This window comes from Sarcophilus harrisii, chromosome 1, assembly GCF_902635505.1.
Source record: "Sarcophilus harrisii chromosome 1, mSarHar1.11, whole genome shotgun sequence".
NCBI classification, from domain to species: domain Eukaryota; kingdom Metazoa; phylum Chordata; class Mammalia; order Dasyuromorphia; family Dasyuridae; genus Sarcophilus; species Sarcophilus harrisii.
Genome location: NC_045426.1, coordinates 334115322 through 334141323, shown reverse-complemented (window position 1 = coordinate 334141323; position 26002 = coordinate 334115322). Strand labels below are relative to the sequence as shown.

The 26002-nt window shown below is 34.9% G+C and overlaps 1 protein-coding gene across 2 annotated transcripts in view; it reads right to left on the bottom strand.

The window, feature by feature from the left end:
- PRKCB (protein kinase C beta) overlaps positions 1–26002 on the bottom strand; it is a 634931-nt gene that overhangs the window by 234403 nt on the left and 374526 nt on the right. For both annotated transcript variants that reach the window (XM_031945586.1, XM_031945585.1), the window contains exon 8: positions 25169–25265. In XM_031945586.1, coding sequence (XP_031801446.1) covers positions 25169–25265 — 97 coding nt within the window. The remainder of the gene's footprint in view (positions 1–25168; positions 25266–26002) is intronic.

The window sequence follows — 26002 nt, the reverse complement described above, 5'->3', positions numbered from 1 at the left end:
TCTGTCAGTGAAAAGTAACTTACTTTCTTACAAGGTAAGAAGGGTTCATATTCTTTTTCAGAAGGTTAGAGTATTTCAAATATATTTCTTTCTGGGTGGAGAGACAGTCCAAAGTAGCAGATAGAAAGCCAGCCTTGGAGAGTGTTCTAAGCTAAGAGGTAAAAGGCCTGACTCATATTCAAACCATCCTATTTAATGCCTGTATGACTTTGGAACTGATTCAGCCAGCTTCTCTGACTTCAGTTCCTTATGTATAAAATGAGGGGCTTGGACAAGGTGACCTTGGGTCTAAATCTATGACCTTATGATCTTAAGACCTGAGTTTAAGTCCCAATTCTAACATAATCTGGCTGTTCTCACAATAATCCTCTCAAACACAAAAGTGACAGTTACTGATCCGTGCTGAGAAAGGGCACTTCCTCACCGGTAGTTCTCAACACCAATAAATTCAGCAATACAGTCAAAGCAAATAAAAAAACCAAAAGCAACAACTACAACAAAAATCTAACAAAATCCTCACAGGTGATCACTGAATGTTGTTCTAGCCTAAAAGTTCTTCATAAAGTCACTGTTCTCTACTATCCACAGTCAGAGAAAGAACTGAGAGGAAGCAAATTATTTTCACTTTATTTTGGTGTTTTTTTCCCTTTTGGTCTCGGGGTGTCTGTCTGTCTGTCTGTCTCTCTCTCTCTCTCTCTCTCTTTAACAACACAACTAATATGGTAATATGTTTTAGATAACTGTCCATATATAATCTATATCAAATTGCTTACTCTCTGGAGATGAAGAGAGAGGAAAGAAAAAAATTTGAAACTCAAAAAAATTCTTTTAAATGAATTTTTAAAATTGTCTTTATATGTAATTGGAAAAAATAACAGCCTATTTAGAAATTTAAAAATTAAATAAAGTCAGTATTTTCGTGATAGTTGCCAAAGGGGGAAATCTTTATCTCCCAAACCAACCCAAACTATCCAACTAGGGAAATAAGACATATTTAGATCAATTTAGTCAAAGCATAGAGAAAGCCTAGCTTATCTTCAGGTTTTCAGTCAGTATAAGGGAGTAGAAAAGTTATGAGATAAATACTGGTTATAACAATTGTTAGCCATAAGTCATGAGTAAGTTGTCTACCTTCTAAGTCTTAATTTTTTCATCTGTGAAAAAGTAATAATGGAAGGGAAAAAAAATACACATTGGACATAAGACAATGAAAAAATTTGTCCTGCCTATGTGTATTTATTATGAGGGTTTTTTTTCTTTTCTTATTTTTTAAGGGAGGTAGGAAATATAGAAAATAAATTAACTGAAAGAAAGAATATGATAAAGTTATAAGAAAAGCTCCTTGTAAATTTTAAAGTGCTCTAAAAATGTGAATTTCTAGAAAATCACAAATGTTAAAATTGGAATGAATCTTGATTATTATCCAGTATAAGCTCTCCATCCTGTAGATAGACAGGTTCTGATAAAGGACTTGCCCATGTTCAGAGATTACACAGCTACACCTAGAACCCACCAATTCTATGTATATGTAAACATATATTACATGCATATATATATATATATATATATGCACACACACATATATAGCCTTTCTACTGATGTATGTACTTGTATGACTGTACTTGGATGATTCATCTAGTGGGCTGCGATGGACTCAATGCTTTTTTTATACAAAGAAAATGGGCAGTGGGTTGACTGCCCATATTGACTCGCTTTACATTGCAAAATCAGTTTTCTATAAATCCATCACTGACTCAGCCATTTGTCAATACTAAGTGTGAGTGTTATTCATAAGTTGTGTCCCCACTGAATCACAGAATCAGAAGAGAGAGCATTGAACTTAAGAAACTTGGCTGAACACTGGATCCTGAACTTTATCACAGCCAGGTCCACACCCAAGATTCTTCAAGCTCCAACAGTTTTGTCTGCCTGGTCAGTGTCTTATCTCAGGGTCTCCAAAGCATTTGAGATAAGGAAATATAAAGATCTATCATTTTTAAACGAAGACTAAAACAAATTATGCTGAACTGTCTGTGGGACATGTGGTGCAAACAGATGTCTACTGGTCTGCCCAATTCCTTTTATTCATGACTTCAGCTAAATTCCAGGGCTTCAAGATGAAAGTCTAATAAAATCTACTAGAAGACTTTAGAAAACACTTACTTATGCTGGAAGGGGTTACACAGAGTCATAGGACATCTGGGTTAATCATATAATGTCAAAGCTAGAAGGCACCTTAGAGATCATCTGGCCCAACTCCCCCAATCCCATTTTAAAATGTGAAAAATGAGGCTTAGAAATGATTTCCCAAAACCAAAGAACTAACCGATGATGGAGGAAAGACTAGAATCCAGGACTCCCAATTTCTAATCCAGTAATCTATGTATAACACCACACTGATCACCACTTATATTCCTATAGGTATATATACATATATATGTATATACATACATACATATAAATATATCCCCACCCTATAACCCAACCCTATTCCCATAGATCCTATATTCTCCTCAGGACCCTTTTCTGTTTAATGTCAGCCACAAATTAGACTTGTTCTGCCTTTTTTTCTTGGTGACCCCATCAACTTCTATGCATTTAATTAGCAACTCTATACGGATGACTCACAGATACATCTAACCTCAATCTTTCTCCTAAGTTCTAGACCCACATCATTATCTATCTACTTAGACATTGTAAGTGGCATATTCTATAGGTATCTCAGACTTAACATGCCCCAAATTAATTTTATTATTTTCCTTCTGAACACCTCCTTCTAAAAAAAAAAAAAAGATGAAGAAAATCCCCTCTATTCTTTTGAGCTTTCCTATTTCTAACAAGGGTACTATCATGTCTTTAGTAACTTGCAAACTTGGTATCAGCCTTACATCTCAATCTCATTTAACCTACATATACCAAGAGATTGCCAAATCATGTTCCTATCTCCATAGCATCTCCTGATAAAATGTTGGCTGTGAGAGTGAAGAAAAGGGGATAAATACTGTCTTTCTGCCTCAAGTTTCTCCTCACTATAAGCCGTCTACTAAAAGCTGTCAAAGCAATCTTCCTAGAGCTCAGGACTTACCTTGTTACTTCACTACTAAACAGAATTCAGTGGTTCTCTATTATTCCTATAATCAAATATATACTTTTCCAACTGGAATCAAAAGCTATTTGCAACCTGGCCCAACCTCACCTTTTCAGACTTTCCCCTACAAGTACCCTATAGTCTACCTATCCTGGTTTTCTTATTGTCTTCTTCCTTTATTGAATGATTTATTGACTTTGTGGATTGACTTTATAAAGATCCTTTTAATTTTCTGTGTTCCAGCTCTGATACCCTAAGTTTATAAATCCATAAAGTAGAATTCCCAAATATTCTACATGAAGAAGCTTTGTCAAAGAGAGAAAGGGAACAGATCTGAGAAAATAATACCTCTGAACCCAGAGATGCTGCTATTGTTCAGTCATTTTTCAGTCGCATCTGACTCTTTGTGACCCCATTTGAGAGTTTTCTGGGCAAAGATCCTGGAATAGCTTGCCATTTCCTTTTCCAGCTAATTTTATAAAAGAGGAAACTGAGTCTAATAGGATTAAGTGACTTACCTAGGGTCACACAGCCAATAAGTGTCTGAAGCCAGATTTGAACTCAAGAAAATAAGTCTTTTTGATACCAGTCCCAAAACTATGGTACCACCTAGTTGCCCCAGGCTAAGCATTGTAAGAAAACTATTTAAGTCCTTTAACACAGAAATTTAATTTCCTTTGCCCACAACGAAGAATAAGAAAAACCGCCAGCATTTGGAAAGCTATCCTATCAGGAGAAAAACATATTTAAGATTTTTCCACTGTTGAAGTTACAATTGTTGGTGTTGACTCAGTCACTAAATTCTTGGCCTTTTGAAACTAAGCACCTTGTAAACAGCTTTTCTCCCATGATGAGTGAGGATTAATACTGAGAAAGGACAGAGAGGATGCTGACGTGTCTCAGACTATTTGCTGAATCCCAGGTGGATGTAAGGCACAGACTCACAGATAATATCTTTTGATCTAGCCACCTCCTGCAGGGGAAGTCAGGTTGATAAAAAACTAAGATTGGGGATGGGGGTGGGTGGGAGGTAGAGATAGCAAAGAGCTTTTTAGATGAATTTTTTTTTAACAAAAATGAAATAACTGGTCAGTCAAGATAGAAGAAATTTGCAGGCTATAATCAGGGAAACAACACATGGATTAAAATAAGTTCTAATTCAAAGCAGATCAAAGGGAATAATTTTACACTTTTTCTTGGTGTTTTTGGTCTGTGTTTTCTTTTCACAACATGACTAATATGGAAATATGTTTTGCATGATTGTATGCATAATCTATTATCAAATCATTTACTGTCTGGGGCAGAGAGAGAATTTGGAACTCAAAATTTAAGAAAACAAATGCTAAAACTATTTTTACATGTAATTTGGGGAAAATAAAATATGTAAAAATTCTAATTCAAAAAAACTTTGACATGAGGGGTAAGGGATATGAGTTCTACTCTTGACTGCATAATTTACAAATTAGGTGATATGAAGCAAGCACATTCTCTTTCTAGGATTAAGTTTTCTCATTTGGAAACTCTTCCTGCTTTGAAATTCTGTATTTTTAAGGTCCTCTGCAGCCCTGATACTGTATTTCTATATTTAAGGTATCTACATACTCTAATATTCTATGATAATGAGGTTATTATCATCATCCCTAATCCCCATCATCCAGGCACAATTATGGGCCATGGACATGTGGAAGTATAAACAAAATTTTGCCCCTGACTTTTCCTAGGATATCAGATTTAAAGAGAGTTGCCAGTCCTTCAAAAGCTTAGAAAGAACAATATAAAACAGCACTGAAAGGAAATAGCAGCACATAGTTAGCAAGAACAAATAGTTAAACAGAATGTTACTAAATGATTTCTTCTCCTCTGGGTAGCATTTTTCCTTATATACCTGTATTATGGTGCTATTCTCTCCACTACTTAACCAATAGCATCCTTTAAGCTACTTGCTCCAAATATGTTTTGTGAAACTTGCCCAAAGAACCAAAATTCTTAGGTCTGGCTCTATGGCCAGAGACTCCCACAACGATATCTATATACATGTATTAACATGAAGATGCAATACATATCAAAGCATCAAACATAGATATCGATATACCAGGTACAAGGTATAAAGAGAGGCTATGGAAGTCTGAAACAAAACGAGAATAATATGAACAAAAACTGCAGGTTAAATTAGCAGTGACATAGCCTTTTGATGGGTCGACAAGCATTTTTATTGAGTACCTACTATGTGCCTTTGCTAGGGACTGGAAAGACAAAGAAGAAAATATGATATTTTTATCAAATAGGGAACTTTTATAAGAAGACCAGAATAGATACGATAGATTTGTCCTTTGAACTCTATTATGCGGATACAGTGGGTTCTGAGAATGCCTTTGATCTAAGCGTGATGAGTTTGTAATTCCTGAAAAATCTCCTATGATGTTCCTTTCTGCATACTGTGTACATGTTAAGGCAAGTCTAGCACAAAACAATACAGGTGCTAAGGCATGAGTCAGAAGACAAAAACATCAGGTTCGAAGAGTGTATACACAACACATTCATTCTCTCTCTCTCTCTCTCTCTCTCCTCCTTCTTTCTCTCCCTCCCTTCCTTTCTTTCTCTCTCCCTTCTTCCTTTCTTCTCTCTCCCTCTGTCCCTCCTTCCTTCTCTTTCTCCCTCTCTCCTTCTTCCTTCTCTCTTCTTTCCTCCCTCCCTCCTTCTCTCTCTCCCTTCCTCCCTTCTTCCTTCTCTTTTTCCCTCCCTCCCTCCCTCCTTCTCTCTCTCCCTTCCTCCCTTCTTCCTTCTCTTTTTCCCTCCCTCCCTCCCTTCCTTCTCTCTCTCCCTTCCTCCCTTCTTCCTTCTCTTTTTCCCTCCCTCCCTCCCTTCCTTCTCTCTCTCCCTTCCTTCCTCCTTCTCTCTTTCCCTCCCTTCCTCCTTCTTTCTCTCTTTCCCTTCCTCCCTTCTTCCTTCTCTTTTTCCCTCCCTCCCTCCCTCCTTCTCTTTGTCTCTTCCCCTTCCCTTCTACCTTTCTTCTTTCCTCCCCTCTCTCCATTTGCAAAGTTAGGATAGCAGAAATATTTATTACACAACTGCCTAGGAATATATCAGTTCTCCAAGATGTAAGGGACTCTAAAAGTCCTCTGATCTGCCTCCTATCTGAACAGGAAATTTTCTTTATTACATCCCTGCTCAGCCTCGTATCAAAGACCTTCAAAGACAGGAAACTCACTCTCACTGAATAACACAACTTTTCATGGAGAGAAATATTCTCAGACCTGAAGCACTTTTCCCTCACTCTCCCACTGCTGATGAGGCAGTGCAGTGATGGGATAGAATGCTGGCCCTCCCATCAAAAAGCCCTGGTTTCAAACAGGTCCAGCTGTATATATTTAAACTCTCTGAAACTCCAATAACCCTTTAAGACAATGAAGTTTAGACAGGTTCTGCCTTGCCTCAGTGGAGGAAGTTCCCATGATTCTTACAGACACAGGGCTGACCACTCCCACTGCATCCAGGGCCATCTTGTTCTATAACTGGCCCCTGGACCCAGATGGCTCTGGAGAGAAAGTGAGACAGATGACCTTGCCCAGCCCTCGCTCTCATATCATGGAATCACCTCCCTGATGTCACAGCCCTCTTGGAGAACAGGGAAAAAAATCACCAGGATTCACCATCAAAATACAACAGGAAGGATTTCACATCAGGAAGCCCAAGTCTGAGTCTTCCCTCTGCCCTACACACTAGCTGTAAGAGCTTGGACCTCAGTTTCTTCCTCTGTAAAATGAGGAAAATTATACCTTCCCTACATAAAATCACAGGATTATTTTGAGAAATATAAGATATAATAGATGTGAAGCACAACACAGCCATAAAACAGTACACAAATTTCAGCTTTTTATTAACGAACAGTATTTTTAAGAAGACAAAATATTTGTAATTTCACTGATGAGCTTATTCTTTTGTTGTTATAGGTAGCAACCTTTCCATGCCTTCTTAGCCTGAAATTTTCATGCCTAATGACTTTTTACAATTCCATGATTTGGAACACCACCGAGCTATTGGTTGTCATTTGGTTCTTTTAATATCTCAGAGAAACCACTATGTGTTTTATTTGTGTTGTTGATCTACTATCTCCCATTCTTGCTAAATGACTAATGTACTGCCTAGGATAGCACTGGTATGGCAAAAGAGATCTGGGTTCAACTCACGGCTCTGCTATTCTCCTAACTATTTTGGGATATAGTTTCTTAATCTGCAAAATGAAGCAGTGGAACAAGATGATCTCAGAAGTATCTTGCAGAATTGAATCCTATGATTCTTTTCTGGCCATATAATTGGTATCAATAAATATCTTTTTTTGCTGTTTCTTTCTCACAGCTCATCACTAGTGATAGCCCATAGCCTGTTTATGTACATCTCACACTTTCTGGTTGTCCTTCAGGTTTTATGTATTTGTTTTAACTCTCCTGATTTATTATACATTAGTTTATGATCCACCCAAACTGTTTTTACTGAACTTCACACACAATATCCCATTTCCTATTGCCTAACCTTAGTCCTCCATGCCTGAAATTTTCTCCTTCCTCATTTTTTCCTCTTTGAATCACTTATTTGTTAAATCTCAGCTCAAGTGCCATGTCCTAGACAGCTAGGTGGTACAATGGCTAGACACTGGGTACAAAAATGAGGAAGACTTGAGTTTAAATCTGTCTGCAGACACTTAATATCTGTGTGACCCTAGGCAAGCTATTGAACTTTGTCTGCCTCAGTTTCCTCTTCTGTATAACAGGATTAATAATAGCATTTACTTCCCAAAGTAGTTCTTTGGATAAGATGAAATAATATTTGTGCATTTTCTAAACCTTAAAGCATATATAAACATCAGCTGTTAGCCCCCCTCCTATCAGAAGCCTTTCCTAATTCTAGGAAAAGAAAGAATGATGCTAAGTAGTAGGACAGTAGTTAGAATGGCCTGAATTCAAATCCTGCATCAGACATTTCCTGGTTGCTGTGTGACCTTCAACAAGTCATTTATTTTCTCCTAGCATCAGTCTCCTCATTTATAAAATGGAGATTATAAAAGCATCCACATTGCTGTAAAATTAAATGAGAAAATATATGTAAAGTGCTTTGAAACTTTAATGGGTTTTGTAAATGTTAATTATCTCTCCATGCTGCTGATGCCTTCCTACCTCTCTACTCCAAATTACCTTGTATTAATTTTGTATATATTCTGCATATACAAAAAACCATATATACACTTGTATCCATGTTGTTTCCTCTGATCAAATGTAAGCTCATTGAGTGCAAGAACTTTCATTTCTGCCTTTGTCTCTCCCGCTACCATGCAGCATGTGTTCAATAAATACTTTTTTGTTATTGAGGCAATTGGGGTTAACCTGCCCAGAGTCACACAGCCAGAAAGTGTTAAGTGTCTGAGATCAGATTTGAACTCAGGTCCTTCTGATTGCAGGTCTGGTGCTCTATCAGCTGCCCCAATCAATCAATAATTTTAATTTTCTATGATCACAGTGTTTCATGACTCATAGCCACAGAGGATTACAAGGAAGAACAGTGAGAGGAAGGTTGAAAAGGATTCATATGGGACTCCCTGCCAGATCTTGACCTCCAAATATGAGTTATTAGGCAGAATTTGGTAGGACCTGAGCTCTTTTGTTATGGCACATACAATAAAGTCCTGTGTAGCTTCTTCACTGGAGGTGACACTGGACTCCAAGCTTGTGCCAGCAGAACACCAGCCCTGCCAGATCCTACTAAGGTTTGGAGAACAGGATCCATGATGGAACATCTCCATCACATGGGAGGTCCAGCCTAGCAAAACATGGAAGCTCATCAACAAAGGCTCAGCCACCAAGTGATGGTAGTTTGGGTTTTTTTAAAGGGGTGTAGCAGACCAGGAGTAAGTAGTAAAATTTTATTACTAAGCACTTTATAAAAAATGCTGGGTAAAGGGGAAAAACATCACTGTATTTTGCAAGTATTAATAACTCTAGTGCTGCATAAGCAGGTGATTTTAGGCAGATCATGGTTTCATTTGTTTTAAACTACAAAAGCCAGAAAGGATCTTATATAAGCATCTGAGGTCAGCATAGAGGGCACCATTCTCTGTGGGGATGCAGGGCACTTCCAATGACTCCACCATTTCTAGGACTCCAGGAGACTTTCCTGCTGATGGGCAGCAAAAAAAATCTGTGGCTTTTTTAGTACATGATATACCACCCACTAGAGCACTCAGTGATCACTCCAGGGCTTTTCATAAAATTTCATAATTTATTATATCAAAAAGAATAATAAATATAAAAATAAATAATAAAATAATAGATCCTTGGTAGCCAGCTTTCAGGTAAAGAGTCTCATAGCCCTTTAACTAGGGTGCTGATCAGATCACAGACACAGTCCTACTATCAAACCAATTGTATTAACCGAAGCATACTTTTTGGCCAAACCTTAAAGAATTCAAGAGTCATCTCCACACCACCATAAAGTATCAGAAGGAATATATATATATATATATATATATATATATATATATGTCACAAAGCTAGGAAATATTAAATTTCTGAGGCTAGATTTGAACTCAGGTCTTTCTGACTTCAGGGCTGGTGCTCTATCCATGTGCCATCTAGCTGCCCCAGAAGAATATTTTAGAAGAGGTACTAGTATCCAAAAAGAATTTTTAAAAGACTAGGCTCTATAAAATTTGGTTAAATCTACCTATTTGCCAAAGGCCAGGATCTGGCAGAAAAAATATTAAGATCACAGATGTGTCTAAGAGGACTCACTCTGAAGTCAATTTACCTTGTCAAAATTTTTGGTAAGATTTTGTAGTTATGAAGAGTCAACACAAGTGAAATAACTGAACAAAGAAGAGGAGGAAGAAGATAATGCAGACTGTAGAATATGTTGACAGATCTTTCAACTCATTCTAGGAACAACTATGATTGTAGTATTCCTACCCAAGTTTAGTTAAGTGACCTGGACAGGTCCTGTGCACCTCTGAAAAGCCCTAAGTAGCAGTGAAGATGCCATATGGCTTAGGTAGGGAGGAGAACTGTCCTACTGCAATGCAATCACAGGTCTAATCCTTATTCCTCTGGAAAGAAGTTAATTAGACAGCTTGTTATTGATCAAAAAGACAACTGCAAGAGAACTGTGAATAAGGGACTTCATAATTGGCAAAGAAATGAGAATGTCTGCTCTGCCAGATAACTGGGCTGGAGCAGAAAAGAAATTATAGCAAAGAAGTATGAGCATATCCCTGTTATGGGAAAGCAAGTAAAATCTGTGTTTTACGGTTTGGTGGAGAATATAAAATTGAAGAGCAGAGATGGCGCTGGTTGGGTCAAAAAGAACTCACTTTATCCCTGAGTTTGATGGAAATGGAACCAAATCGTTCTCTTCCCAGCTTCTAGAGGAGGCACATAAATAGTGCAGAATAGAGGGCTGGAAGATCTGTGTTCAAATCAAATTTCAGGGGCTTACTAGCTATGTGACCCTGGGTAATTTATTTAATCTCTGTCTTAATTTCCTTACCTGAAAAATAAAGATAATAGCAGAACCTATCTCTGAGGATTGTTGTGAGGATCAAAGATTAAATATTTGTAAAAATGCTTTTCACAGTGCCTGCCACATAGCAGATATTAAAAAAGTTTATTTGTTCCTTCTTTTCATTTTCTCTTCTTCCCTCCCTTCCTTCCTTCCTTTTATCTTTGCCTATCTTTCATATCGTTCCCTCTTTCTGAGACTAGAAGGTTTAATGTCTGTCTAAACTTCAGCTTCACTATATCAATAAAGATTCAATGGGGCCCTAGGAAATATATTTTTATTGCCTGCTCATATCTTTCCCTACTTTTCCAGCTCACCACAGTCACCATTTCATCCCTACCTTCCCATTTCTGTGCGTACATCTCCCTCCCATACAACAGCCTTGTCCATATTCCCTAGGTTTGTGTACCTTCTCGGCTTGACTGGCGTGTGAATTACTGTGAGAAGTTGTAAGGGCTCCATTTTGCCACCTGATTAAATTAATTCTCATTTTTGATTAGCAATAATTTGCATATCTTTTTTTTTTTTGAGCTAAAATTTCCCAACAGTGAAGAATCTATATAGAAATGAAAAAAAGGACAGATTGGGTATTTAGAGATCTGGTTCCCTCTACCACTCACTAGGTGAATTTGGTTAAGTGATTTACCTCTTTCTGAGCTTCAGTGTCCTTCTTTGTAAAGTGAAAGAGATTTACAAGCTCATAGATTTAGAGCTGAATGAGATCTTAAGGTTTCATTAAGTCTAATCCCTTCATTTTACAGATTCAGAAAATGAGGTCCAGATAGTTTATGAAACTTGAATAGGATCACATAGCTAGTAAGTGCCTGAGACAGTTTAAAAGCAGGTCTTTCTAGCCCCAAGTTTTGTGCTCCATCTATCCTACACCAAAGGTTCCTACCTGGAGTAAAAGAAACTTGTCAATATATAAAAGAACATTTGGTAAAAAAAAATAAAATAAAATGCACAAAACCCCCTATTATCTTTTGAAATTAATTAACATGCACATAATAGGTCCATACTAGAATTTATTTTCTCTCATATTAAATAGGGGGGTCGGGAATATTTGCTAAACCCAAATGATATTATGGGGGCAAAAAAGGCTGAGAATCCCTGCTAGGACAGCTAGATGGTACATTGAATGGAGCACTGGGCTTGGAGTAAGGAAGAGCTGAGTTCAAATTCAATCTCAGAAACTTCTTAACTGGGTGACCCTGAGCAAGCCACTTACACTGTTTGCCACTGGAGAAGGAAATGGCAAACCTTCCCAGTATCTTTACCAAGAAAATCCCATGAACCAAAGTCTACGGGGTCACAAAGAGTCAGACATGACTGAAATAATTGAATACCAACAACAGCAACATTTCTTCTAATCCTAACTCCATGAATTGTTGGATCATTATTTACATTTTTCATTCTGTTCTTAAAAAGTATTTGGGTGAGTTGTTGGATATGATCTACCTAGTATTGTATCCTAAATACAAAGCATGAGAATCCTAAATTCTTGACTCTTGAAACATGTGCCAGAAAAGCATGTAGCCTCAAAAAAATTCCAACCCCCCCCCCCAAACCATAACTTTGTGATGGCAAGAAGAGCAGGATGTATGGATATCATCCTATTCTGTGGAACAAGGAACTGAGCCTTAGAGAGATCATGCAAATTCATAAATGTCAGAAGCAGGTCTCAGATCCAAGTTCTAGGATTGTGATCATAGATTTAGAGCTTACAAATATCTTAAAAGGTCATAAAGGTCACAAACCCCTCATTTTGTAAGCAATGAAGTTAAGGTCCTGAAAATGTGATTTCTTCCTCCAAATCCAGCGGTCATTGTTCTATTACATGATGTCACTCCTCTACTGTTCACATGCCATTCCAGACAAGGACTATAGTCTCCAGTCAGGCTTCCATTTGATGTAAGGCCTTTGGGAGGAGTCTGCCATTGCAATTATCCTAGTCAAGCTTCTCTCCCCCCTCCCAGTTTTGGAATCACAGCTTTGTGATCTTCACAGTTAAATGCTGCAATCAATCCTGAAAGCCCCAACTGAGTGTGAATAAATCAGGCAGGAATTCCTCAGCTGGCAACCCTACTTTCTATTCTCTAATCTTTAAGCCTTAAAGCCTCCATGATGGCAATTCACCTCCCTAGTTTTCAAGGCATTTTTCATCTCATATATAGCCTTGAAGATCTGCTCCCAGATCCTTTGGGAGTATCACAAAACAGTTTTGGTTCTTATTTCTCTGACTGCTGATATTTTTGCTCTTGATAGAGTCCTCCCTTCCAGCCCATGTTAGAGAATTCTGTCTCCCTCCTTCCCTCTGTGTGTTTATATATATGTATATATAGGTAAACACATACATATATATATATATATATATATATATATATGTGTGTGTGTGTATATGTATACATATATATACAATCTATATTGAATATATCATTATGTCACAACATAATATACATGTGTTCTGTATTTTTACTCTTGGAATTTAGACTAACATTCAATCATTCAATAAGCATTTATTAAGCACCTACTATGTGATTTTCACTTATGTTTTTGTATCCCCAGAACTTAAGCTCAATGCCTGGTACATGGTAGGTGTTTAATAAATGTATCTTGATGGATTGATTGCCAAGCACTATGTTAGGTGACTGGGATAAAAAGACAAAAGTAAAGCACTCCCTGTCTGGCCTCAAGAACTTAATTTGAGGCAGAGGTGTATATAGGGTTACAGATTTATGCAAAGGTGATGAAAGGTAATTTGACAGGGAAAAAAACCCTTTGTAGCTGGAGAATCAGACAACATCTCATGTAGAAGAGAGTTTTTGAGCTGAGCCAAAATTTGCAAAGATCACAAGATTTGGAATTCAGAAATCAAATCCCGGTTTTGCCACTTACAAACTACTATTTTTCTTTGCTGAGCACAAAATGAAGACTTTGGATTAAATGATGTCTAAACCCCTTTCCAGTTCTGACATTCTGTGTTCTAAGTTCCTAAAATGAGTCTTGCTGACTCCAGGCCCTATATTCTACCCAATGATTCACCTAGCTGCCTTCTAGATAGGAAGATATTCCCAGGCTTATATTACAGTCTTTGTAGCACAATCCATTGATAAATACCTTATTTATGCAGAACCCCATGTGTAGTAAAAATGCACACATTTCCAAAGCCTCCTAAAGCAAAGTCAACACTTCAGGCCATTGGTTATTAAGGTGAAGCTATTAGCTGAGAACCTACAAATCAAATCACAATGTACTTTGCCCTCTTCTAACCAACCTTAAACAGATGAGATCCTCTGTAAGCACCTAAATAAACCCAGGGCAAAGAGCACAGTTTCTTAATGCTGAATTTCTTTAAAAGATTTCCTTTCAAGCCTTGTCTGCAATCCAATTATACCAGACACTGAACTGATTACATTAATTTAGTTCTAAACACTGTCTAAAACATAAGAACAAATCCCATTGTGTGAAAGTATCAAATAGCATTTCCATTGTTCTGAAATCAACAACATTCTAGGTTAGGCTAAAGACAAGCTTTTTTTCCTTCAATTAAAACATAGCTTTGGAAGCATAGGGTATTAGATACTAATTCCCCCTTTTGGTCTGGCTATCCTTGGGCCATTTTGAAAAACACTAATTTTAAAAGCATATCACAGAATCACTGAGCTGGAAGAGAATTTAGTACAGAATGTTAAAACTGAGAGGGGGCTTAGAACACAGAATACAGTATCATACAGAGCTGAAAAGGCTTAAAGAACTCTAAATTTTCAGCTTCGTTTTGTGTATTGTTTTCATCCATCAGATTGGTAAGCTCCTTGAAAGCAGGGACTATTTTTCTTTATTTTTATCTTGTTTATATTGCTTAGTACAACATCTGGTACCTTGTAGGTACTTAATAAATGTTTATTGAATTGAATAAGTCTTGGAATACAGATCAGAGCTAGAAAAAATATTTGAAGGTAGACCATTGATAGCTAATAACAGCCTCTTCCAAACTTTAATAGATTATTTCATGAATTGGCTGTGCTTAAACATTTTATCACTAATACTCTCCTTTGTAGGATGAACCTCTCTGTACTTAGCCACACTGGTGTTCACATATTCTCATACCTGTACATACACTTTTTCCAGCTTAGTAGAGCCTACCTCCTGAACATACCTCACTTACTCCCATCCTTGTGATCTTGTTCACATTACTTCTTCATCAAATTTCCCTCCACCTACTCTCTACCTATTTAATCCCACTCAGTTTTCAAAGCTCTGTTCATACTTAGCAATAAAGAGTGTTTCAGAGGGACACTTTCAAGTAAGGATTTACTTAGATTCAACATATGTTAACAGTGTAACATGCCATCTACTAATAGGATCTTGGATTAAATTAATAGAAACAGTGTGTCCAGAATGAGAGTGGAGACAATCTCAGAGTATACTCTTTTCTGGTGAGAGCAAATTTGGCATACTGTATTCTGTCATGTTTCAGTAAGGATATTGGGAAGATGGAATCCATCCAAAAGAGAGCAATAAGAATGGGGAAAGGATGCTAAGCATTTAATCAATGTTCTATCTATCTACAACCAAATGGAAAAAAAACACAAAATATTTAGTCTGGGAAAAATAAACACTTGGATAGGAAGTGATGTAATTATTTTCTTCAAGAACGAAAGGCTTGCTTTCTTTGGAAGAGGAATTAGACTTGTCTTGCAAGGTCTCCTGTTGTATTTGGCCATGTCCAGTCATCCGATCTATATCTGGACACTGGATCCAGAGGGCTCTGGAGGGGAAAGTGAGGCAGGTGACTTTGCACAGCCTCCCTCATTTAAATCCAATTAACTTGCATTCACTTGCATGTCATAGCATCACCTGATGTCATGGCCATCTTCGAGAATGAAGAATAAAGTAGCAATTGTTCCCAAAAGCAAGAAGTAGTAGTGGATAGAATTATAATTACTGATATTTATACAGCACTTAAATTTTACAAAGGATCTCCATGCGCATTGAAGTGTTTAGGGAAGATTTTGACAACATATAATGAAGGAAATTATCTTAATAATTTGCTTCAGAAAAATTGAATGAACTGGAAGGTACAGAGTATACCATCACAAGAAGTATTCATGTAGAAGAGATGGATGACTATTTCTCAGGGATTTTTTATAAAGATTTCTGCTCAGTTAGGAGTTAGACTAGGTGATTAATTCTGAGATTTTAAGCCCCACTTCCTCCAGAAAGTCTTCTGTAGTACTCTGTCTCTATATTGTTCTAATCCATCTTTAAATTCTCTGAATCACCAAATTCCAGGTTTTGGTAAACCACACAATTTGGCTGATCCCAAATGAAATACTTACTACATTTTTATAGGAAAGCCTCTGAAATTTTTCTGACTAATTTTCTTTTCTACCCAGGGAACTGGATCACTGTCTAATTTGTTGCTTTAAAGGCCCTCTTGCTTCCCTCCATGTCTTTCCCTTTTTTCATTTAGGCTTCATAAAACAAGCCCTCATACAAATGGTCTTTCTTGATGGCTGTAAAGATTTTTCTATTCATCCTTCCTAAAAATCTCTTCCTAATTCTTACTCAAAGCTGAGTTGGGAGTTCCATTCATCTCTTTCCAGCCTAAGACCTCAAGTAGTGTTTTTATCATACCACAATGAATCTTTTTTGTTTTGGGAAAAAACAGTTGGGTCTCTGCTGTTTTTATAACCCCTGTCCCTAAGCCCAGAGATAGGGGACTGTCTCTTTGCTAGTGGAGATGAATGCCCTCGCTCATGCATGGAAAATGGGGCATTCATTGCTAGAGCAAGAGAGCTCTAGACTTCACCATTCCCTTTTGGGATTCTCCAAGGAAGGATCCCCCTTGAGTACCCCTTTGGGACTCTTTATATATATATATATATATATATATATATATATATATATATATATGTGTTTATAATTTGGATAAATGAGTTTCTCTGCTATTTGTTATGTGTGCTCACTATGATATTAAATTTTTCGACTATTTTCTAGCAGTTTTAATAAAAAGGAGATTTCTTTTCCTAAATAATTTATATTTTGAGATCTATTAATTATCAGGTAGGAAAGGGGCCAAGCTATGATATAGACCTTAGGGTCTCCTTCCCCCAAAGCAATCAGAAGTTATATGGAAATTGATCACATCTTCTAGATGAACAATTATCTAAGGAAGAAAATATCTCTACATCTAGCTTGGTAACCCTTTCTGTCAGGATATGAGTGGCCTCTGGCCCCAATTTCCTGTTTCCCCTGCAGATAAGAATAAAAGTCTCTGGATGGACATGAGGGATGGAAAGGAGAGGTTAGATACTTATACTGACTCCCTTACAGCCACACTTAGACAATTGTCCTTCTTACACCTTTATATCTTACTTCATTCCATATCTCCTTCATTTCTCTCATTCCCTGCTCAGTGCCAACCATGCATATTACCCAAAATCTGAAAGAAATCTCCAATTAGCAATGGAAATACTGATGGTAAAAGAGGAAAATTGATATCCACTAGGGCAGACACACCCCAACAGCAAAATACTTATTTTCATCATATTTCCAAACTGTACACTGCTAGGTACATAGGTGTTCAATAGGTTTTTATAGACAACAATAGTGAAGATATTTGAAATACCTAATAAATTATTTGAAATATCCTATGGGCAAGTAGAAAGCTGGAATGGATGAATTTTGTGTTTTAAATAAAATTTTAAATATCATTTATTTTTATGTAATCTAAATTTCTCCTGTATTCTCTCCTCTTCTATTTTAGACCCATCCCTTATAAACAAAGAAGTTTAAAAAAGAAGTTATTAACATCTTATAAACAAGTTACTTTTTACAAAAAAAAAGGAAAAGAAAAGAATTCATCTTCTACTTCTAGCTAGAAAAGATATATGATATGCTTCTCTTCTATTTTTTGATATACTTTTTAATATTAAAATTATGTGTACATTTTAAATGTATTGTAGAATATGTATAGGATGCTGGTCTAGTTTGTCATTTTTTTGTTTTTTGCTTGACTGATTCTTGCTGTCTCAATGAATCATTAGTTTCAATTTGTTCAGTTCTAATTTTTAAAGAATTATTTTCTTCAATAGCTTTTTTTACTTCTTTCTGTATATGTCCAATTGAGTTTTTGAATGTATTGTTTTGGTCTGTGGAATTTTTTTCCATTTCACTAATTTTTTTTTTAGTGAATTATTTTCTTTTTCCAATTCACAGATCCTACTTTCTTGCGTGTTCTTTGTCTTTTCCAATTCACAGATCCTACTTTCTTGCGAGTTCTTTTGTCTTTTCCAATTCACAAATCCTACTTTCTAGTGAATTCTTTATTTTTTCCAATTCGTATTTTAGGAAGTTGTTGCTCTCTTGTAAGGCTTCTCTTTCCTTTCCCCATTTATCTTCTAACTCTCTTTTGAGACTTTTAATGGTCTCTTCTATGAGAGCATTATGTAAAGGAGGACAGTCTGATGCATTTTTGCTGTTTGTAGGATGCTGGTCTAGATTGAATTTCTGCCATACTATTTCCCAGAAGATTTAACAAAAAGGGGATTTCTTTCCTAAATAATTTCTATTTTGAGATTTATTAAACATTAACTTATTGAGTTTCATTATTTCTAATTCTTTCTTATCTAATCTGTTTCATTGATCTGTTTCTATTTTCTGTTTTTTCCCATTTTAAGCAATATCAACTAATTGTTTATGATATCTGATTTATAATATGGCATCTCTAATATGGAAATGCCATTCTACATGCATTCCTATTTTAAAAATTATTTTACCATATAATCTAGATCTTTTATTCCTCCAAATAATTTTTGTTACTTTATCAAATTCAGCAGAGTAAAATTTTGGTAATTTTATTAATATAGCATCAAGTCTATCACTTTTTGGTACTATTAACATTTTATTATACACACATTGATTCATTCCAGATGTGACCATTAACTATTGTTCAGTTACTTAAGTTGTTTTCCATTTCTTTAAGAAAGACTATGTAATCGAATCTATCCAAATATTGAGCGTGTTTTGGTAGAATGAATTTAAAATATTTTCTGCATTTTGTAGTTATTTTGAATAAGACATAACTTTTTATTGGGTTTTTTGTTCTATAGAAATTACATTGATTTATATGGATTTATATTATAGCCTTGACCTTCTATGAAGCTAATGAGAGTTTCAATTAGTTTCTTTACTTATTAATTACATATAGTTCTCTAAGAAAAGTATGCCATTAAATAAGGATAGATTGATGATTGAGTTGTCTAGCTTTATGCTTTGATATTTTATTGTCATTATTATTGCCAGTGTTTGTAGAAATATATAAAACAGCAGAGTGCAAAGTGATATCCTACTGTATTTACTGGGAATATTCCTAATAGATCCATATTGTAGCTGATTTTTGTATTTTTTTAAAAGAAAGATATTTTAATGATATTTTAAAAGATGCCTCTATGCTTAAAAATTGTAGGGATTTGGCATAAATTACTTGCACTGTGTTAAATGCAATTTATGTCTATCAAAAGTTTTTTATATGATTAATTATGTAAGTTTTCTTAAGTTTAAATTATCATTGCTTTCCTAATGTAAATTCAATTTGTTTAATTCCTTGGTTAAATTTCTATATTCTGTTTGGCAAAAGTATATTTAAAATTATTGTCACTAATAACATTGACCAAAATTTCTCTTTCTTTGCTTTAGCCTTCCATGGTATGTATGCTGTCTATATTTCATTAAAGGCACACTTTTTTTGCAAATATTTAGAATAATTTGGGAAGTATTAGTGTTTAAAAACTGATATAATTCTATTATAATTCCTTCAGGAACAGGAGGTCACAAATAATATTAAGTAATGTTGATTTTAGAATAAAAATATAAATGTTGTTGGGAGATTTTAAGTCTGTTTGTTGCAGGCAAATAGAGCTTGTTATAATTATGCCTCATAGTGAGAGGATTATAAATGGATAATATAGGTTTATTGTTACTGGTTTGGTAAAGGTTGTGATTTGTATGATATCATAGCCCCAACCTAAGAGACCATTTTATTTACTCTGATTCTATCTAACCTCATGCAAGGTTTAAATTACAAACCATGAAAAAGGAGAGTATTTTAATATTCCAATTCTTCCTAAAGGAGAAGATGACTTTGAAAAGTTCCAACTGAAATTTGGTTTTATATTTATACACAACTAGATCTTTTTCATTTTTTAAAATAGGATGATTTAAAATTATATTTGGTATTCTTAGTTTGGAATTAATTTTGTCGGCTTATAATTACACACAGCACATTCTAATTTTTTTTTTATTTCTAAAGGGTTCATCATGATTTTAATTTTAATTTGTTATTTGATTTTTTTCTTTTTTAATCAGGTTGCCTAAAGATCTGTTGTTGTTGTGGTGGTTGTTCAGTTCCAATGACCTCATATGGGTTTTTCTTGGCAAAGATACTAGAGTGATTTGCCATTTCTTTCTCCAGTTCATTTTACAAATGAGGAAAAGTAGGTTAAAGTGATTTGCCCAGAGATACACAGCTAATATCTGAAACCTTATTGAAGGAGTCTTAGTGACTCAAAGCCTAGTGCTCTATCTACTGTACCAGTTAACTGTTCCAAATCTACTTTAATCCCTTTAAAGAATCAGATTATAGTATTGGAGTTTTTCCTATTTCTATGTGTCTATTTTGATTCAATTCACCTAATTTTCAATATTTTCTATTCCTTTCTCTTTTATATTTATCTTGTGGTTATCTGTTGATTTTCTAATTTTTAAATATACATTTGGCTCATTACTCTTCCTTCTTTCTATGTTTAATGTTCTTTTTATGTAAAATTTTTCCTCTGGAAGTTACTTTAACTCTATCTCCAAAATTTTGTAATAACAAATTTATTAAATGCTTACTATTTATCAATGTGATAAACACAGAGGATGGAAAGAAAGCCAATAAGAACCCATGTCTTCAAAGAATATTCATTCTAAATGGAAAGTTAATAAATAAATAAGTAGGTATATGGAAAATATAGGTATAGTTAGGTGGAAGGTTCATTGTATCCATCATTTCTATGCTTTGCTCTTTGACCCGTCTCATTAAGATTTTATTTTTAAATCCCCATTTGATATACAGTCTTTGTGCTTCACAAAGTGATTATTATTGTTACAATCTTTAAAGAATAGGATTGATTTTGCTTCCTTTTTACAGTTAGTTGCAAAACCATTATGCTTTAATATACACTCAATTAGATTAAGAGTTCCATGGGAAATGTGTAAAATTTTTAGTCTTTCAATTGAAAACACCCATATTTTGGCCCTAATTTCTTCAGAAATTTCTTTAAATACATATTTTCCTTTGTATCCTTATTTTTCAACTTATCCAACACTGAGAGAGGAATAGTAAAGTATCCTACTATGCCTTCTTGTAATTCAATTAAATTTTCCTTTATGAATTGAGATGTTATACTTTTGATACATACATGATTGATATTGATTTGCTGTGTATGCAGCATAATTCAGTCTTTGTTTACTTCTATTTATATTGTGAAATTTAAGTTTTGCCTTGTATGATTGCTTGCCTGTAACACTTATTCTTTTAAATATATGCATATTAAATTTTATTCTAGCTTCTCCTTTTTATTCCATGTATATCTCTGCTTTTTAATGTGTTTAAGCAACAGATTTTTAAGTTTTGTTCTCATAGCCAATATGTTCCTCTTTTTTGTTTTATTGGATATTTTAATCCTTCCACATTCAGAGTGGTTGTAAAAGTTAGAAAAATATTTTGTTCCATATGTGTTTTGAATAAGGTTTTTTTTTTCTGAATTGACCATTTGTAGGATACCTTTGTTCTTTCAAAAAATAATTTGTCCCAACAATTAGTCTCACTTAATTTGCTTTAAGCCAACCCTATTCCCACAGGCTCTGTTTCTCTCATCCTCAAATTCTTTATTATTGTTGATCAACTTTTTTCTTAGTAGGGAAGTTTTTCTTAACTCATTCACTATTTTCCCCCTTTCCTCTTATTTAATGACTTAATTCTTTCCTTCTTTTTTACCTTTTTTCTTCCTTTAGTTAAGTTGTTAATTCAAAATCCTTTTTCATCTCTTCCCTTCCAAATTATTTTGTTAGTTTTCTTCTTTTTTCAATGCTTAAAAAAGAATTTCTATTCCTTCATCTCTTTGTTTAATCCAAACTTTTATTCTTTGAATCGTGGTCTTTTTCCTTATTTATTTCATCTGTAGTCTCCTTATTATTCATGGAATTATAGTTACTAAAGCAAGAAATTTAAGTTTCCTCTTTTAAACAATATTGCTTCATAGTTTTTTTCCCCTATCACTTTTTTCCTTATTGTGCTTCATTCTCAGAAGTGTCAGTTTCTGGGGAAAACAATGAGTATAGATGCATTGTTCCTTTGTGGGGGTGAGAGGAAAAACGACAAGAAGCAGTCATATTGGTACTTTCCCAAATATGATATCATTTGTCCTCACAACAAACCTGTGATATAAGTACTATGATCACCCACCTTTTATAGTTGAAAAAATTCAGATAAATGGAGGTTAAGTGACTTGACCAGAGTCAAAAAGCCAATAATCAGGTCAGACTAGACTTGAACTCAGTTCTTTCTGACTCTAGGCCCAAGTCTCTAACCATTGCACCAGTACCTCATAATTCATTCAATCTTCTGACTTTTCCATGATCTTTTCTTTCCAATTTTCCATGCAATTTTCTCCCTGAGTTCATGCACTCACACCTTTCTATATGGTGACTGGCCTGAAGACCTATGATTTCCTTGTTCAGAGCCAGGATATTATTTTTGGAAATACAATATTCTCTTAGAAGAAACTGTCACCCCATGCACCAAATCTCTGAAGGCTGCTCCTCCACTGTCACTGCTATTTCTTTAACTCCTTCTTTCATCTTTGTCTCCTAGCATACTTTTATGAAGAAATATTTAATGGCATCTCCTTTTTTAAAAAAAACACACAATAGGTATCTTACTTTTTTTAGATTTTTCTTTTATTAGTCTAAAAAATGGAGTAACTTTTTCCATTGAGTTTTTGCTTTCCCTGACAGTGGTAGTTATTTACCTTCTCTATATTTCCATTGTTTAAAATGTTTGCAAAGTCAAATAATCTGCTTGCCTTTTTTCATGCAGAAATGCTTCAAATCCTTTTATTGAGCATGTATTTTTTCATTAATAGATCACTTTTTCAGAGTATGTCAATATAGCTTATATCTCAAGATTCTTTGATTTTTCTGAATATTTTATTTCATTAATTCTGAATTTTTTGGTGAATATATAATAATCCTGTGTTATTCAAATTTCCTACCTTTTATATTTGAAAACTTTTTCTGGTCTCTCATATAATTTATTATTTGTTATTGGAATTGTAAAATTTGTCTATTATATGTTTTAGAATTTAAAGCATATGATTTGTTTTTTCTGGTAGCAATCTTTTATTCTTTTGAATGATACTTTATTTGCTATATTATGAAGTTGTGGACAGTTTTCTTGTATTATTTCTTAGTACTATTATATTCAGTGTTTTGATTCGTCATGTTTTTCTAGGAGGCCTATGATTCCTAAGTAGTCTTTATGTATCAAAAACAGATCTGAAATCTGTTCATCTATCAGGTGTTCCTTTAGCAACATTATTTTTTATTTGTCTTCTTCCAGATGATTTTGTACATTGTTATGTTTGTATTCCAAATATATTTTTCAATTTTTCATTTATTTAGAAATTTTGGGCTTATCATTATGCAGTCAAGTTTTACAATTCTGCCTTTTTTTTCCCCCTGCTGTTTAGGCCATAAATTCTGACATTTTTTTCCTTCTAATTTCTCTCAAGATTCCAATGTCTCAAACCATTCAGGAACATTCTAACTGTGGTTTCATGATATCTTGGGAATCTACAGGATTCTGTGCTTCATTAGATATTGGTTCAATTTCCTTTGTCTTGAAATATTTATTTAGAGATTTGTAATCTTTTGGATGGTTTGGCAATCACTTCTAATTTCATTATCTTCTCTGCTGATTTATCTGTTTGTGCTCCAGGGTTTTTAACTGAATTTTCTTCCTCTTAAAATCTCTGTGGCTTTTAGCCTTTTCCCCCTTATTATTCCCTTGGCAGTCCTTTTCTGATACCTCTGTCTATGATAATTGGTTTACTTCTGTAGCCGAGTTTCAAGTTTGTCTCAGGCTTCTTCTTTGTTGTTTAATTCACTTTTCCCTGTCCTGGGTCCTTAACTTTCTGACTATCCTACATTGATCCCAGATAGATTCCAGTCTCTTTCCCCTCAGGCCTAGTGTAGTCTTACATATTAGACCCCTATCCCAGTTTATTCTTTTATTCTTTGGCTAGTTTGAGTAGGTGTCTGCTAAGATTTCAGGATAGCAGAATGGATATTCTAGGCAGAATTTCTGCTACCTTGGAGTTCTGTGAACCAGAAGGGTACTGTAGACAGAAGGAAGTATGAAGCATCCCCTCTCCCCCATCACACACATAGTCATTCTCTTCTTCTATTATTAGGGAGAATAGAGATCCATCGCTTGTTGCAACATGATGCTGGAGGAAAGGCAGTAGCAGCATATGACACCAGAGGCTTCAGCAAGAGAAAAAGCTCTGAGAAGGTCCCAAAGCATAAGCTATGGTTATTTGAAAAACTCTTCTTTGACTTGGATTCAGGTATGAAAGAAGTGCTAAGCAAAAGAGTTTCGAAATAGCATTCTTCGTTGCTAATTCATAAGGCTATTTTGGGGGCATTTTTGCCTTCTTTTTTCTTTAAAAAGTTATAATTGTTGTACTTCTGATATAAAATTCCTCATTTGTTTTTATTTTCAAGTTAGCCAGAATTGTAAAAATAGCTTTCCAGCTTCTTGATCACATGACCTGGCCCTGAATGAATGAACATTCAATGTATCTCTCAGTTTTTTCAAAATTCTAAATCTCAATTACTCACTTCTGAAGTTTAGTTTTTCTCTAAAATTTCACTGAGAAGGATTTAATAGTTAATCCTTTTTTCTGAATAAAGATGGCATTCCTTTCCAAACACAGATGTAAGGAGTACTTTAGAGTTATACCCTATGATACCTCATAGAGCCTAAGTTAGAGCTGGTGTTCATTAATAGCCAACAGTTAGTTCCTCTACTATTTTCTATTACCTGTGGAGAAACAAGGCCTGACTTCCCAAGGAAGTCTTCTCCCTTAGAACACAGGAATAAGAAATCATTCCCTGGACCTCTTCTGAATGACCTAGTTCGGATAGAGATAGGCAATCTTACAAGTAGACAACGAAACTAAGCGCTTAACAGAGGTTAAGTGACTTGCCCAGGATTACACAGCTAACAAATTGCTAAGATTGTTGAGATCTTCCTGACATCCAAATGCTGATTCTGTTAGTCAATGGAGAAAATATTAACACAGCAACCACGATATAATTAGGGTATATTCTAGAGAAGTGGCAACAAAACTATACTATAAACAAGAAAATCATCACATATTGTAGATGCAACTCTCCAAATGACCAGAAGGAAAAAAAACACACCTCAAATTTCTGCCTGAGCTCTTCATTGCCTTCTTCTCCTTCAGGAGGAACTGGAACATTAAAATACTCTCCTTCCTCTTGACTTAGTAACTTAAACCTAAAGAGAGAAGAGAAAGAAACAGAGTCAGAAAATGGCTCTCTCTATATATTTAATATATATCAGATTGTTTGCTGTCTTGGGGAAGAAGGAAGTGAAGGAAGGAAGGAGAAAAAATTTGGAACACAACATTTTACAAAAATGAATTTTGAAAATATCTTTACATATAGTTGTATTTTTTCTTTCAATAGTATTTTATTTTTGGAAAAATAAAATACTATTGAGGAAAAAAAGAAAATTAAAAAAAAAGAAAATGGCTCTCCATCATCAAGCCACTTATCATGTGGTTTAAACAATATTTATATTTTTTTCCTAAAATCAACATGCATTTAATATTATTTCTATAACATTTTCTTGGGTACTTCCTACCACGCTTTAAAAAATAGCTTTTAGCTCAAAGAAGAACTTAGCTCACATTGATAAAGCACTTTAATGTTTATGAAATTCTTTCCTCCAAACAATACTATTAGTAAAGCTGTTTTACAGATGAGAAATATGAGGTTCTTTAAATTGAACTGAATGATCCAAAGTCAGGTACCTAGTAATAACTCACATTGATATAATACTTGACCGTTTGCAAAGAACTTTCTTCAGAAGCTTGTGAGATGTGTAGTACCATATTATTGAGGAACTTGGTGAAATGGCTTGCTCTGGACCATTTAACAACTAATAACATCAGTATCCTGATTAGAAATAGAGAGTTTAAGAGGTATGGATAGTCAGCAATCTAGCAAAGA